At 51.8% G+C, this 13,857-nt stretch overlaps 2 protein-coding genes across 9 annotated transcripts; one reads left to right on the plus strand and one right to left on the minus strand.

The window, feature by feature from the left end:
- Positions 1 to 70: 70 nt before the first annotated feature.
- On the minus strand, positions 71 to 2,255 carry Tmem190 (transmembrane protein 190). Of its 2 annotated transcripts, NM_001432651.1 has the most exons (6): positions 2,168 to 2,255; positions 2,015 to 2,050; positions 1,198 to 1,323; positions 1,027 to 1,111; positions 710 to 942; positions 71 to 351 (listed from the first exon to the last, which is right to left on the minus strand). In NM_001432651.1, the coding sequence occupies exons 1-5, from the start codon at positions 2,223 to 2,225 to the stop codon at positions 711 to 713; spliced, it is 537 nt and encodes a 178-aa protein (NP_001419580.1). In that variant the 5' UTR covers positions 2,226 to 2,255; the 3' UTR covers positions 71 to 351; position 710. The 2 variants fall into 2 exon arrangements, with proteins under 2 accessions (NP_001419580.1, NP_001419579.1); NM_001432650.1 differs by lacking the exon at positions 71 to 351 and having other exon boundaries at positions 669 to 942.
- Il11 (interleukin 11) lies at positions 2,185 to 13,487 on the plus strand. Of its 7 annotated transcripts, none has more exons than XM_087603815.1 (6): positions 2,185 to 2,553; positions 5,449 to 5,516; positions 8,825 to 8,997; positions 9,106 to 9,192; positions 9,302 to 9,463; positions 12,355 to 13,487. In XM_087603815.1, the coding sequence occupies exons 3-6, from the start codon at positions 8,995 to 8,997 to the stop codon at positions 12,523 to 12,525; spliced, it is 423 nt and encodes a 140-aa protein (XP_087459941.1). In that variant the 5' UTR covers positions 2,185 to 2,553; positions 5,449 to 5,516; positions 8,825 to 8,994; the 3' UTR covers positions 12,526 to 13,487.
- The last annotated feature ends 370 nt before the right edge of the window (positions 13,488 to 13,857 follow it).

Raw genomic sequence — 13,857 nt, forward strand, 5'->3', positions numbered from 1 at the left:
GCATGCAGACCCAGCCAGCCCAGGCTTCCCTAGGGTAGTTTAGATCTGCCAAGAACAACAGACACAGGGGCACACTGAACTTGCAAGATATTTACTACAGGGTTGGTCCTATATAGAAAATGACATTGATGCAGGATACCTGCAAGACTAGGAGGAGAGAGAGAGAGAGCTAATTGGACAGACTGAAGCTGAGTGCAGACAGCACACTTCCAAGAAAAGGCTTGGCCAGTGGAGACTCTGGGAGCTGAAGTCCTTGCTGGATGATGCCCGTGCACTTCTGTAGCCACTCAGGCACTGTGCTGAGGGGCAAGGGAAGTTTGAGGACTGGAGATTAGTTGCTCATGGTGCTTCCTAAAACAGCATGGTTTAGGACACGTTACCATGGCTGTGTGTATCCCTAATACCCCAAATCCCCCTATTGGAAGCTCACTTCATTGTAACCCCCTACACAAGCACCCACACCTAGAACTTCCATGATTCAGATCCACAGTACTTATTCCCAGAACCCACTCTTAACAGACCCCTCTACACTAAGCTCACAGTCCCTAATCATACCTACTGCCCACATTAAGTCCTTACCCCTTAATCTCCCTCAAAGTACATGTGCACACCGTGCAAGGCACTCGTAAGGCCACCTGCTCCCCCACAGATCTCAAAAAAGACACACATTTATATGCTACATCTGTATTAAGGGGTCCTCCAGGGTTACCCTATTCTTCAGCTCCCTCTGTTTCCTCCCCGGAAACTGTAGCTGCAGCTTCTACTTCAGCGCCTCCTGAGGATTGTGGCACTGAGTACACTTGGGTAGTGGTGGCATCTGGGGTTGGCTTCTTGTTGGCCGTTCGTCGGTCCTTAGACAGTAGGGAGACTGACCCTGCCAGTCTACTACATTTCCCTCGTAGAAAGCGTGGTACATGCAGCATGTCTCGGCGCCTGGCCCACCTGGTGGGGAGAGCATATGTTCAGCTTGAATCACTCACACCTTCTGTGGAGAACCATGCCTGCTGGCCTCCCAGCCACACTCACCAGAAGAGAGAGATACTGGTGATCAGGAAGAGTAGGCTGCCACAGGTCCAGCCCAGTGCCCACATATGCTTCCTCCGCATATTTTCTAGAAAAGGGGAGGAGGAAGGTCCAGGGATCCACCTTCTGCACCCTCACCCTCTGAAACATCCAGTCTTCGGCCAGGTCACTCACCATCTGGCCGTTGATGATAGCATACACCATCCCGGTAGCAGCATCGCAGGCGTAGGCAGAGGTTGGGATTCTCGATTGCTGCCTGACCCCCACAGCTCTCTCGGTCCCACACATCTCCCTCACAACCTAAGGGCCACCACAGTAGGTGCTAAGTAACAGAACTGTCCCTGGAGGCTACAGGCACAAGAGCGCCAAGGCCAGGCTGTGGGGCTGTGGTACTGTGTATTTGGCAGTATTCTTTAGAGGAGCCAAGATTCCAGACCCAGCCCTCCTCCCTCAGACCTAGCTTCCATCCCTCCTCCCTCAATCCTGGACATCCCAACCCCACCCCTCTTCCTTCAGAGAGTCTTCCACAACCCTTCTCCCTCAAACTCAGGAGTCAAGGTTGCAGGCAGCTCTCCAGACCCCAGACCCAGGGTTATAGGCCTCAACAATCATTCAGACCTGAGGCTCAAAGCTCAAGATCTCCTTTTTAATAAAAGTTTCCAAGCTCTTCACCTCCCTCAGACCCAGAGGTTGAGTTCCCTGACCTACTTCAGATCCAGAGGTCAGGCCTTAGTCCCTCTCTTCCATACCCTAGGTAAGTCCCCTGACTTCTTCCTTTAGATCTGAGGAACCAAGGACCAAGATCTGGCTCTCCTCCCTCAGACCGAGTCCAGAGGTTGAGTTCCCAGCCCTCCTTCCTCACACCCAAGGATCTACCCTGCAGCTCTTCTCCTTCAGATCCAGTGGTCAACCCCCAGCCTTTCTCTCACACACCCTACAATCTTAACTTGAGGTCCCTTCCTTGGGCCCCAGAATTTTGGCTCTTGCTTACTCCATGGGTAGAAAAATCCCTGGATTCCATTCGCATCTGTGGGAGAAAAGGAGTGATGTTGGGAGACTGTGTGGCAGCCAACGTGATGACCCTGGCCACAGCCCTCTGATGGCCCTGCCCACAGCCCTCTGATGGCCTCATCAGTACCCTCACCTACTGAGCCCTGCATCAGCAGGAGAAGGCCCAAAGCTGAGATCCCAGACCCCACCATGTTACCTCCCCAGACCCCCTGGGGCCTCTATGGAAAGAAACCTTGAAGGACATCAACCCTAGCAACAGCTGGGCCCCGCCCCAAAAGCTTCAGCCCCAGTATTCTTAGTTCTGTTGCTAGGGAATCCCTTCAGCAAGGGGTTCACAAGGAGGGGTGCCCTGGCCCCATCATTCCTGACTGGGAAGTAGCTCCTTACTTAGGAGAAGAGGTGGGTGGGCACTGGGAGACTTCCGATATAGAGAAAGCCTTCTCAGCAAGAGAAGAGGAAAAGAGAAACAGAACAAAGCAAGGGGCTGGAGATGGCCGTTTTCATCTGGAACCTGACAGGGTAAGGATCTGGGGTTGGTGAAATCTTTGAATTGCAGAATGCAGAATCCATTTCTTTCCTAACCCAATGTCCAAAGAAGCTGCCTCAAGAGACCCAAGTTTGGAAATCCTCATTGCCAGGGTATTTTTCCTTTTAGCAACCAGGAAAAAAAGGACCCTAGGACACTGGGGTCTCACTGAGCCCCATTATTAGAGAAGGTTTCCTCAGCAACCAGATCAGGAGGAGGTAGGGATGGTGGGGGCTGGTGGGTTGGCCCTGGGTTTCTTATCACAGGCTCCATCAGGCCTCTGCTTTGGGGAACACAGACCAGGGGCGGGACTGACTACCTGGCCCTGCTAGGACTGAGGTGTGGTCACTGTTAGAAGCTGTGATGGTGACTCCTGCCAAAAATTTTGGGTCCCCAAAGAGATTTCAGTTTCCTATTTGTTAGTGAGGGAACACAAGCTAGAGCAACTCAGATTGTTTGTGTTTGTTTTAGCCAAGATTGCCCTCCTAGCTTCCAAGAAGTCAGATTAGAGAACATGTTACCATGGTTCCTCACGCACCTGAGCTCACTATCCACTTGGCATAGTGAGAAGGGTTTCTCAGTTCCTGAGGGAGGAATTGGCCCTGGACTCATGGGATGGCTGGGGCATCCTGAAGGTGTTGGATCTGAGGGAAGGAAGGGAGATATTATCCTTGAGTCTGAGGGAGTGAAGATGTCTGGAGAAGGGAATCCTTGAGACTGAGAACTGTGACGCTAGGGGCTAAGGGTGGCAGGTTTTGGGATCCCTGGGTCTGAGCAGGAAGAGCTGGACCCTGGACTTCCTGAGGCTTTTAGGGGAAGAAATTAGATCCAAGACTATGAGGTCTGAAGAAGGAAGGCTCCCTGGGTCTGAGGGAGGAGTGTTGGGGTCTAGAGCCCTGATTCTGAGGAAGCTTGGGGCCCAGATTTCAGATCTGAGGGGAAAAAAGGACCGGGGCCTGGATTGCCCCTTCTGTTTCTCAAGCTTACGAGGGTGACTCTTTCATCCCCGGGTCCTCCAGTAAACATCCTAGAGGGTGCTGAGTGGGCCCTGGGCTGACTCCGTCAGAGATGACACAGGTCCGAGGGGGCTCGGCAGGGGGTCTGGGGGTGGGGGTCAGAGGGGTTACCAGGCTGAGGCCATGCAGCTGCTGACCATTTCCTGTGTCAACACCATCTGGACCCACTTCCCAATTCCCTGGATTCCTCAGGGATCAAGGAGGGGGTGGGGGTGGAGCTGCCTGGCTCTGGACCGCGGATTGGGATTGGGGTGGGGGGGCACCGTCAAGACTCTCACCGCTAATGACAGGTTTAGGCTGCCTCTGTGGCTGACCTGCCTCGTCACCCCCCAGAGGCCAGACAGGACCCCCCAGGGACAGACAGACGGACACACACAGCCTGGGATGTGCTGACATCACACCCAGCCAGCACCAGCTCACCCAGGGGCCAGCACACCATCAAGGAAGGCCCCCCTGGATAGATCCCCACATCCTAGGGACACTTGGTGAAATGCCTCAGAGGTCTTCTCTTTGCCTCTTCTTTGTTTTTTGATTACTCAAGCTGGTGTTCCTAGCACTTTTTTTTTGCTTCTGTCTTCTCATCATTGGGCTATGAAATCCTGTTTGTATTTGTTTATCTTTGCTGTCTTCTGTCATTTTGGGGAATTCCCAAAGTCTCCCACCTCGTCTGTTTTTTTTTCTCATTTCCATAAAACTGGTACCCCAACCCTCACCCAGGGAAGACCCAGGCAGGAGTCCCAAGTCCACTCCAGTCTTTCTGTGGTCACTCTGGGGAAGATGAGTCTTTCCCCACAATCCCCAGGGTGGAAAGTGAAGCAGGACTGAGAACAAGCAAGGAGCCCATGACCCAGACTCACAAACTTCCTCAAACACAAAGTTCCCCCAAATTGTAGGACATCAAATTTTCTTCCAATTATATAAAAAAAACGAGGGTTTAGTACCCTGGGTCTGATGGAGGAGGGCTGGCTGGGGTCTGTTCCCTGGGTCTGAGGGAGGAAGGCTTGGGTCTAGAGCCCTGGGTTTGAAAGAAGTGAGCAAGGGCCTGTACTCTGGGTATGATAGAAGAGGGCTGGGTACCTGAGAGCCTGGATCTGGAGGGCTGGGATCTACAGCCTTGGGTTAGAGGGAGGAGGATTACGGTCTGTACCCTGAGCTTGAGTTTAACCATCTCAGGAGGGTTAAATACCTGAGACCCTGGGCCTGAGGGAAGAGGGCTGAGGTCTGTACCATGGGTTTAAGGAATACGAATATGGGGAGACAGAAAGGTAGGGAGATGGTATGAGTTCTTGAATCTCATTTGGGGGAAAGGGCTGGCATTTGCAGTCCCTGGTATTGGCCAGGTCTGGCTACAAGCCCAGTCCCCTATCCCCTCAGGCCAGGCCATTCTCCAAGCTGGTGGCCTGAGTCACCTTGGCTAGCCCTCATGGTCTGGGGGGGCTACGTCAGCTCTCCCCTCATTGACGCAGCCTTGGGCCCCCCCCCCCCACGCTGACTCAGCCGGAAACAGGCCCCCTGAGAGGCAGAGACCCAGTGGTCAGAAACCTGGGTCCCAGCAGGAGCAGGGGCTGAGGAGGGCCCCTGGGGGGCCCCTAAAAGGGGTGATGTGACAGACTAAGAAAGAGAAGGAGCTGGTACCTGAGGCGATGAGGTCATGTCCCACCATGGGGGGGGGGCTGTGACCTCACCCCCTGGGGGATCTGAGCAGTTCTCCCCACCTAGTGGTGAAAGATGGGGAGGGGAAGCCTCTGGGCTGCCAGTCAGTCCAGAGCCAGCCCTCGCCCTCCTCCCCCATCTCCAACCAATGCAATGGGCCTAAAAGACCAGCATGGGTGGTCTACAAAGAGATTTTTTTTTTTTTTTTTTTTTTTGCAGTTCATGTAATTGTCCTGTGTCCAGAGCTATCCCATTTCCCTCTTGAGGAGGAGGCTTCTGGGATGTATGTGAGTTGATTTTGATGTCCCCATCCCTTAACGGGCTGTGAATTCTGAACCAATGGTATTCATCCATTGAACAGGGTACTGCTGCAGTCCCTGAACAGGTGTGTTTAGCTTTTACCTGCATAGGCTATTATGTGGCTCTAAGTTTCTAGTACCCACCTACTCACTTTTGCCATCTCTCTCCTTGACTACCTGTGCCTCAGTATCCATGAGACCAGAAACAGTTTTCTAGTAGTAGTTTGCACAATACTTCTCACTGTGGCATTTCAGGGTAGGAAGGGAGGTATGTGTGTATGGGAATGTATGCATATGTGGGTGGGTATCTGGACCTACATGCAAGTGTATAAGAGACCGGAAAGGGACACTGAGGGTCTGTCACTCTCAACCTTACGCCCTTGAGGAAGGACCTCTCACTGAATCTGGAGCTAGGCTGGAAGACAAGCTCTAGTAATCCTGCTGTGTCCACCTGTCCACCCACAGCGCTGCAGTTACACATGCTCAGCTTTTTATATAGGCGCTGTGGACTCAACTCAGGTCCTCGTGTTTGTGCAGCACTCCTACCCACTCCTTAGCCACAGAAGATGGTCTTACTTGCCCCATCTACAGAACTGTGGAGTTGGGGGGAAGGGCAGCAATATGGCCAGAGACCTCTGTAGAGAGCCTTTCTCCTTCTTTCTTTTGGTCCTCATCTTATCTCATCTAACCTGTCTCTAAGGTGACCCCATCTTTGGTACATTCTTCTGCAGCCTGCATCTTCTTTCCATGTCGTGCCCCCTTTCTCTTTAAGGGGTCTCTGCTTCTTTTTTTATTTATTTTTATTTATTTATTTTTCTTTTCTTTTTTTTTGGAGCTGGGGACCGAACCCAGGGCCTTGCGCTTGCTAGGCAAACGCTCTACCACTGAGCTAAATCCCCAACCTCTCTGCTTCTTTTTTAAAATAGGGTTTCAAGTACTGTAGGTTAGTTTCAGTCTTACTGTGTAGCTAAGGATGACCTTGAACTTCTGAACCCCCTGCCTTCCTCTCCCCAGTGCTGAGGTGCAGGTGTATACCATCACACTCTGACATTTGAGCCACACCCTCAGCTCCTCAGTTTCCCAGTCTCTCCATCTTAGAGACTAGGTATCTATATATCCTACTGTCCTCATCTCTGTGCATCTTCTGCCATCCTGGTTTTAGAGGCTCCATCCCTGTCCCAGTGTTCTCATCCTTCTCTGTCATTCAGATTCTCCCCCTCACCTCCACCTCCTCAGGTCCTGGACTTGCCTCTCCTCCTGCCTCCCCATCTCTCAGTACTATCCTGGTCCATGCAGACCACCACCCACAGCCAGGCTCCATAGAGCTCTTGAGCCTTGTGTCTGTCCCAGCCCGTGGAGGTGGAGGGAGGGGACGCCAATGACCTCACCGGCCCCTCTCAGACCACCCCCCCTTCACTTTTCAACTTTTCCAACTTTTCCTTCCGTGCCCTCCTCCGAGCAAGGCGGTGTGAGCCCTGCTAGGCAGCCGGCTCGTCTGAATGGAAAAGGCAGGAGGGAGGGTGAGTCAGGATGTGTCAGGCCGCCCTCCCCTGCTGCCTGCCCCCCGCCCGCCCGCCCCGGCCCCCTATATAACCCCCCAGGCGTACACACTCCCTCACTGCCTGGCCTTTGCTGCTCACACTCACAAACCTCCCCTCCCCAGGCCGAGGCCCAGCTGACCCCCTGGGCTCCCCCGGCAGCGGACAGGGAAGGGTTAAAGGCCCCCTCCCCCCGGCTCCCTGCCCCCTGCCCTGGGGAACCCCTGGCCTGTGGGGACATGAACTGTAAGTTGGTTCCAGTTCATGGGGTTGAGGGGACAGGGTTGGGGGGAAGGAAGGAGAAAAGGATTGAGGGGGTGGGGAGGATGGGAAACAGAGTAGGGACAGAGGGCTAGAAGAGAGGAGTCATGGGGAGTCAGACTGAGAAAGAATAGTGAGAAAAGTGGGAGTTTGAGAGAAGAGAAAGAGAGAGAGAGAGAGAGAGAGAGAGAGAGAGAGAGAGAGAGAGAGAGAGAGAGAGAGCGCGCAAGAGGCAAGAGACAGCCAGACACTGACAGAGGGCTAGGTGTTCGGAGGTGATCCTTAAGGGCCCCGGGTATCCCAGGGAGTCAGTGGGAATCTAGGAACAGAGACGACCACGAACTCCCAACAGCGTGGCTTAGGGAGGGAAACTAAGGCACAGAATCCCAGATGATGACAGCAAGCCCCAGAGGACCGGGACCAGGCAGGCGAGGCAAATGAAAGAGGTGCGGACAGAGAGTTTAAAGAACCAGACAGATGCGCACCGGCTAGGGGACGGGTGCACCGACAGACGGCCGAGGAGGGGCTTGCGAAGAACTAGGCACAGCTAGAGGGGACCAGGGGGCGGGCTGGGGGTGTGATACGTGAGCTTGGCGGCCCGGGGGGCTCTGATTGGCTGGCTGTCCCAGAGGTGGGCGGGGCAGCTGGGGGATGGGCAGCCGGCAAAGGAGCTGTCCTTAGCCCCTGAGCCCCGAACGCTGCCCGCTGGGTCTCCAGCTGCGTGCGTCCCTGAGCGCCTCTCCGACCAGGTGCGCCCAGGTCCTCCCCGACGCAACGGCCCAGCCTTCTGCAGCCACCTTTGTGGGCATATGGGAGTGGGTCCAGGCGCCTTCCTGGAGAGGAATCCGTGTGTTTGGGTGTCAGCTCCAGTCTCTGGCTCCTACTCCTGTTCCCAGGCCGGCTCCGGCTCCCGGGGCAGGGGAGGGGGGCAGGTTCTGGCCTGTGCCTCCCCCCTCATGCCCCGCCCCGGGGCCCAGATTCCGGCGTCCGGGGGCGGACGGGAGACGCCCGGCCCGTCTACCCGCCCCGGGCCGCGTCTGCTCCGACGGGCGGGGCAGCCAGAGCCAGGCAGGGAGAGGGAAGCCCGCCCGGACTCGGGCTTTGCGACCTGCCCTGGGGCGCCCCACCCTGAGACTCAAGACCTCCAGGTCCTCCTCCCTCAGATCCAGGCGTTCAGGCTCCAGCCCTCCTCCCTCAGACCCAGGAGTCCAAACCTCAGCTCTCCTCCCTCAGAACCTGGAGTCCAGACTCTAGCCCTCATTCTTCAGTTCCAGGGTCCCGAGGCCCGGCCTTCCCTCCCTCAGACGCAGAATCCAGGCTTCATCCCTCCTCCTCCAAACCGTAAAGTCCAGACCTCAAGTCCTTCAAAACCAAAATTCTGGACTCTAGCCTACCTCACTCAAGACCCAGGTTCTAGACTTCTTAGAGGCAGAAGAATCTAGACCCCAGCCCTACTACCTCAGACACAGAGTTGGCCTGATTTCTTTCTGTCCACAGGTGTTTGTCACCTGGTCCTGGTGGTGCTGAGCCTCTGGCCAGATAGAGTCGTTGCCCCTGGGCCACCAGCTGGCTCCCCTCGAGTGTCTTCAGACCCTCGTGCAGATCTGGATAGCGCTGTCCTCTTGACCAGGTCCCTCCTGGCAGACACACGGCAACTAGCTGCACAGATGGTAGGAGATTGGAGGGACAGGGTATATTGAATGACAGTCACTTCTCTCTCTTGGGCACCTAACGAGGGGGAGAGCTTGGGGCTCCCCTCACAGCTTCTTTCTCACCAGAGAGACAAATTCCCAGCTGATGGAGACCACAATCTGGACTCCCTACCTACCTTGGCCATGAGCGCTGGGACACTGGGATCTTTGCAGGTGAGAGCTGGCTGATAGGGCGTCTTGAAAGACTGATGACTGAGGGTACTAACTGAGGGTACTAACTGAGTGTGCTAACTGTCCCCTGGTTTCCATTCTTTGTCCCCAGCTTCCTGGAGTGCTGACAAGGCTTCGAGTAGACTTAATGTCCTACTTCCGACATGTACAGTGGTTGCGCCGGGCAGCTGGTCCTTCCCTAAAGACTCTGGAGCCAGAGCTGGGTGCCCTGCAAGCCCGACTGGAACGGCTACTTCGTCGCTTACAGCTCTTGGTATGCTCTGGCTCCAAGACCTTTTACTTCCATTCCGATCCCTTTGACCCTAAGAAACAATAAGACTGAGATTTTTGACTCCTCTGCCCACTCAGACAGGTTTCTCTGAGTAGCCCTGGCTGTCCTGGAACTCCCTCTGTAGACCAGGCTGGCCTTGAACTCAGAGCTCTACCTGCTTCTGCTGAAAGGGGTGCACCACCACCACTCTGCTGAGATTTTGATCCTAACACCTCAGAATCCTGGATGACTTTTGAACTCCAGCCCCCAGTTTGATCCCTGAGAATGAGATATCCAAGATCCTGTAACTGTGAGACCTTGAGGTCCCAAGACCCCAGAATCCCTCAGAGCAGCTCTTAACTGATCCTCAAGGTGACAAGCCACCATAGTTCATTGTCTTGTGTCCCCAAAACCCAGCCCATGATACTATGAAACCCCAATCTTGACCACTTGTCTAAAAGTCTAGACCCTGAATCCCAAGATCCTTAGGCCTAAGACCCCTACCCTGAGTCAACAGGATCTAGATTTTCTCGTGAGAATTAGAGGCCTAGGCCTTAAGACGCCTAAAGCTGTAAACCTCTAATGCCCAAAGTCCTAGATCCCAGCCTCCTGCCAGATCCTCACATCTCAAGCACCCAGTTCCAGTCCCTAAGATTCAAGATCCTGACCAAACCAGTCTTGACACTCTACAATGCCAGACCTCAAGTCTAGACCCTAGCTGAGCACGGTGGCAGTGGCCTGTAAGTCTCAGCATGAAGAGGTACAGGTAGGTGGTTGTCACAAGTTTAAGGCCAGCCTGATCTACTTAGTGATTTCCAGGCTAGCTATGGAAAAACATAGCAGAAACCTGTCTTTAAAAAAAGCAAAGCCAGGTATGGTAGCAACCGGTTGTGCTCCCAACGTTTGGAGGGTGGTACATGAAGAGACGGAGTCCATCTCGGCTGTATAGTGAGATTGAGGCCAATCTGGACGTATAAGATCTCCTTTCAAAATACTCCCCGCCCTGCTCTATGTCTCATTTCCAATATTATGAGGTTCAAAAATATCAAGACCCCAAATTCCAAAACCTCAGACCAGTAGTCTAATAGACTTCAGACTTTGGTCCCTGACTCTAAAGACCCTAGGTCTCAAATTCTTGCTCCTAACTTCAGACCCTGGACTCTAAGCTCTTAAGACACTAATTCTGACTTACTGAGAAGAAATTGGCCAATGTCATTCCCTAGAATTCATTCCCTAGCCTGGTCCTTAGTACAGTAATATCTCTCTCTCTCTCTCTCTCTCTCTCTCTCTCTCTCTCTCTCTCTCTCTCTGTCTCTGTCTCTCTCTCTGTCTCTGTCTCTCTCTGTCTCTCTCTGTCTCTCTCTCTCTCTCTCTGTGTGTGTGTGTGTGTGTGTATGTGTGTGTGTGTGTGTTCATTAAGACTATTAAGACTTGAACATAGGGTTGGAGACTTAGCTCAGTGGTAGAGCTCTTGCCTAGCAAACACAAGGCCCTGGGTTTGGTCCCCAGCTCTGAAAAAAAGAAAAAAAAAAAAAAGACTTGAACATACAGAATTGAGAGCCTAGAGTCCAGAGGTCAACATTGGGCATCTTTCTCTATTGATCATGTTCAGCCTTGATTATGTTTGTTGTTGAGGTTTTTCTGTGTTTATTTTTTTTTTTTTGGTTCTTTTTTTTTTTTGGAGCTGGGGACCGAACCCAGGGCCTTGTGCTTCCTAGGTAAGCGCTCTACCACTGAGCTAAATCCCCAGCCCCTTATTTTTTTTTAAACATAGAAATTTTCTTTTTTTTTAACATTTATTTATTTATTATGTATACATCATACAGCTTTCTGCCTGCATGTATTCCTGCAGACCAGAAGAGGGCACCAGATCTGATTATAGATGGTTGTGAGCCACCATGTGGTTGCTGGGAATTGAACTCAGGACCTCTGGAAGAGCAGACAGTGCTCTTAACCACTGAGCCATCTCTCCAGCCCTCTGTGTTTATTTTTATTTTTGAGGGGTTCTCTGTGTAACATTGGCTATCCTGGAACTCATTCTGTAGACCAGGTTGGTCTCAAACTCAGAGGCTCTGCTCTGCTTTTTGAGAAGGGGTTTCTTACTGAACTTGGAGCTCACCAATTGAGCTGGACTGGATGGCCAGCAAATCCCCCAGAATCCTCCTGTCTTACTTACCCAGTACTTAGATTACAAGTACATGCTGGTGTGCCCAGCTTTTTTACATGAGTTCCAGAGATCATGTCCTCTTGATTGTGGGGCAGGTACTTTACTCCTTTATTAATTGTGCATTATCCCAAGCTGCAGGGTTTATTTGTTAAGAATTATTTATTGGGGGCTGGAGAGATGGCTCAGCGGGTAAACGCACTGACTGTTCTTCCAGAGGTTCTGAGTTCAATTCCCAGTAGCACATGGTGGTTCACGACCATCTGTAATGGGCTCCGATGCCATGCCCTCTTCTGGTGTGTCTGAAGACAGCTACAGTGTACTCATAAATAAAATAAATCTTAAAGTTATAAAAAAAGATTTATTTTGTGTATATGAATACACTATAGCTGTCTTCAAACACACCAAAAGAAGTCATCAAATCCCATTACAGATGGTCATAAGCCACCATGTGTTGCTGGGAATTGAACTCAGGACCTCTGGAAGAGCAGTCAGTGCTCTTAACCACTGAGCGATCTCTCCAGTCTTGTTTTTGTTTTTGTCTTTTTGTTTTGAGACAGGGTTTATGTACCCCAAACTGCCTTTCCTATGTAACCTTGAATCCTGGTCCTTCCACCTCTGCTTCTCAAGTGCTGGGATTACAGCTGAGAACCACCACACCCAACACAGCTTCAGTTTTCTAAGCCCCAGGCCCCTTATCTTTTGCTAACCTTCTTTCTCCCTTCAACAGATGTCTCGCCTAGCCTTGCCCCAGGCAGCCCCGGACCAACCTGCGGTCCCTCTGGGCCCTCCTGCCTCGGCCTGGGGAAGCATCCGGGCAGCTCATGCCATCCTAGGAGGGCTGCACCTGACCTTGGACTGGGCCGTGCGGGGCCTGCTGTTGTTAAAGACTCGGCTGTAACTCAGGACTGAAAGCCACCATCGACATCGTCCTTTAAAGCCAGATCTTATTTATTTATTTATTTTGGTACTTGGAGCGGGGGAGCATGATGAACAGGGGCATGCCACACCCCAAACAGCCACACCCAGCTAGATAAAGTCCTTCCAGGAGACCTGGGTGAGGGGGCTCACCTGTGGCTTATTTATACTTATTTATTTAAAGAATTGGGGTGGGTGCATCTGAGACCCTGAGGAGCAGGGAACTGAGATCCTGGGTCCTGGGTCTTTACGAAGTCTATTCACAGTGTCTTCCTCACTTTTTTATTATTTATTAAACAATTACTTTTTATATTAGGAGGATGGAGGGGGGGAAAGGAAGCCTGGGGTTTTTATACCAAAATGTGATTTTTTTTTTGTGACACAGAGAAGTGGGGTATTTAACTATTAATGTGGGGTATATAACTATTTAGAGGTTATTAGCAGGAATATTCCAAAGGGATCTGAGTGTAAACCGGTACCCTAGCACTTCAAAGGTCCTCAACAGATACTTAGCAAACGGACCGAAACACCTCATGTCTAACAGCACCTGCATGGTACAGAGATAGCAAGGTTCAAGGTGTTTCAGCAAGAGTCACGCACCCTGGCAAATGGGAAACAACTTAGGTTTTCGGGGGGGGGGGGGGGGGCAGGGGACGGATGAATCTAGTTAGGGAAGTTCCAGGCAAAGACTTCTTTAGATGTTGAACGTCCCTGTGCCCCGAGAGCAGCAGAGGATAGAACCTCTCTTTCTATACATGGATATAGATTTTTTTTGTTTTTCAAAATGGAAACACCAAAATGTTGACAACAGCTGCCTCAGGGTTGAAAACAAGAGATGGCACTGTGGGTGACTGTTATTGTTTGTGCTTGCATTTTCCAGAGTTTCCACCATGACTGTATTTTGCATGACACGTTTACAAACAATAATAAACACTATTTTTAGAAGGACAGTGTACCAGTCTCCTGTCTCACCCCACTGTATGTGCTTCACACATTCACAGTAGGACTCAGAAGGGACCAAGAAAAATGGTTATTTGGTCCTGGGCCATACTGAGCCTAGTTTTTGTTGGTTTGTTTTATTTTTATCTTAAGTTGTCCCAGATTCAGAAAAAGTTGCCCTGTTTTACAAAAGAGAGGGAAACTGAGGCTCGAGGGGAGGAATTGCTTTCTTTAGGGTATTTTTATTGTTTTGGAGTGTTACTATGTAGCTCTGTCTGGACTGGACTTCTGCCTGCCTCTGCCTCCTGAGTGCTAGAATTAAACGTGTGTTCCTCCACTGCCGAGCTTTATGGCTATGCTGGTCATAGAGGTTGTT

The sequence above is a fragment of the Rattus norvegicus genome, chromosome 1 (genome assembly GCF_021556685.1).
Source record: "Rattus norvegicus strain SHRSP/BbbUtx chromosome 1, alternate assembly SHRSP_T2T, whole genome shotgun sequence".
Lineage (NCBI taxonomy): Eukaryota > Metazoa > Chordata > Mammalia > Rodentia > Muridae > Rattus > Rattus norvegicus.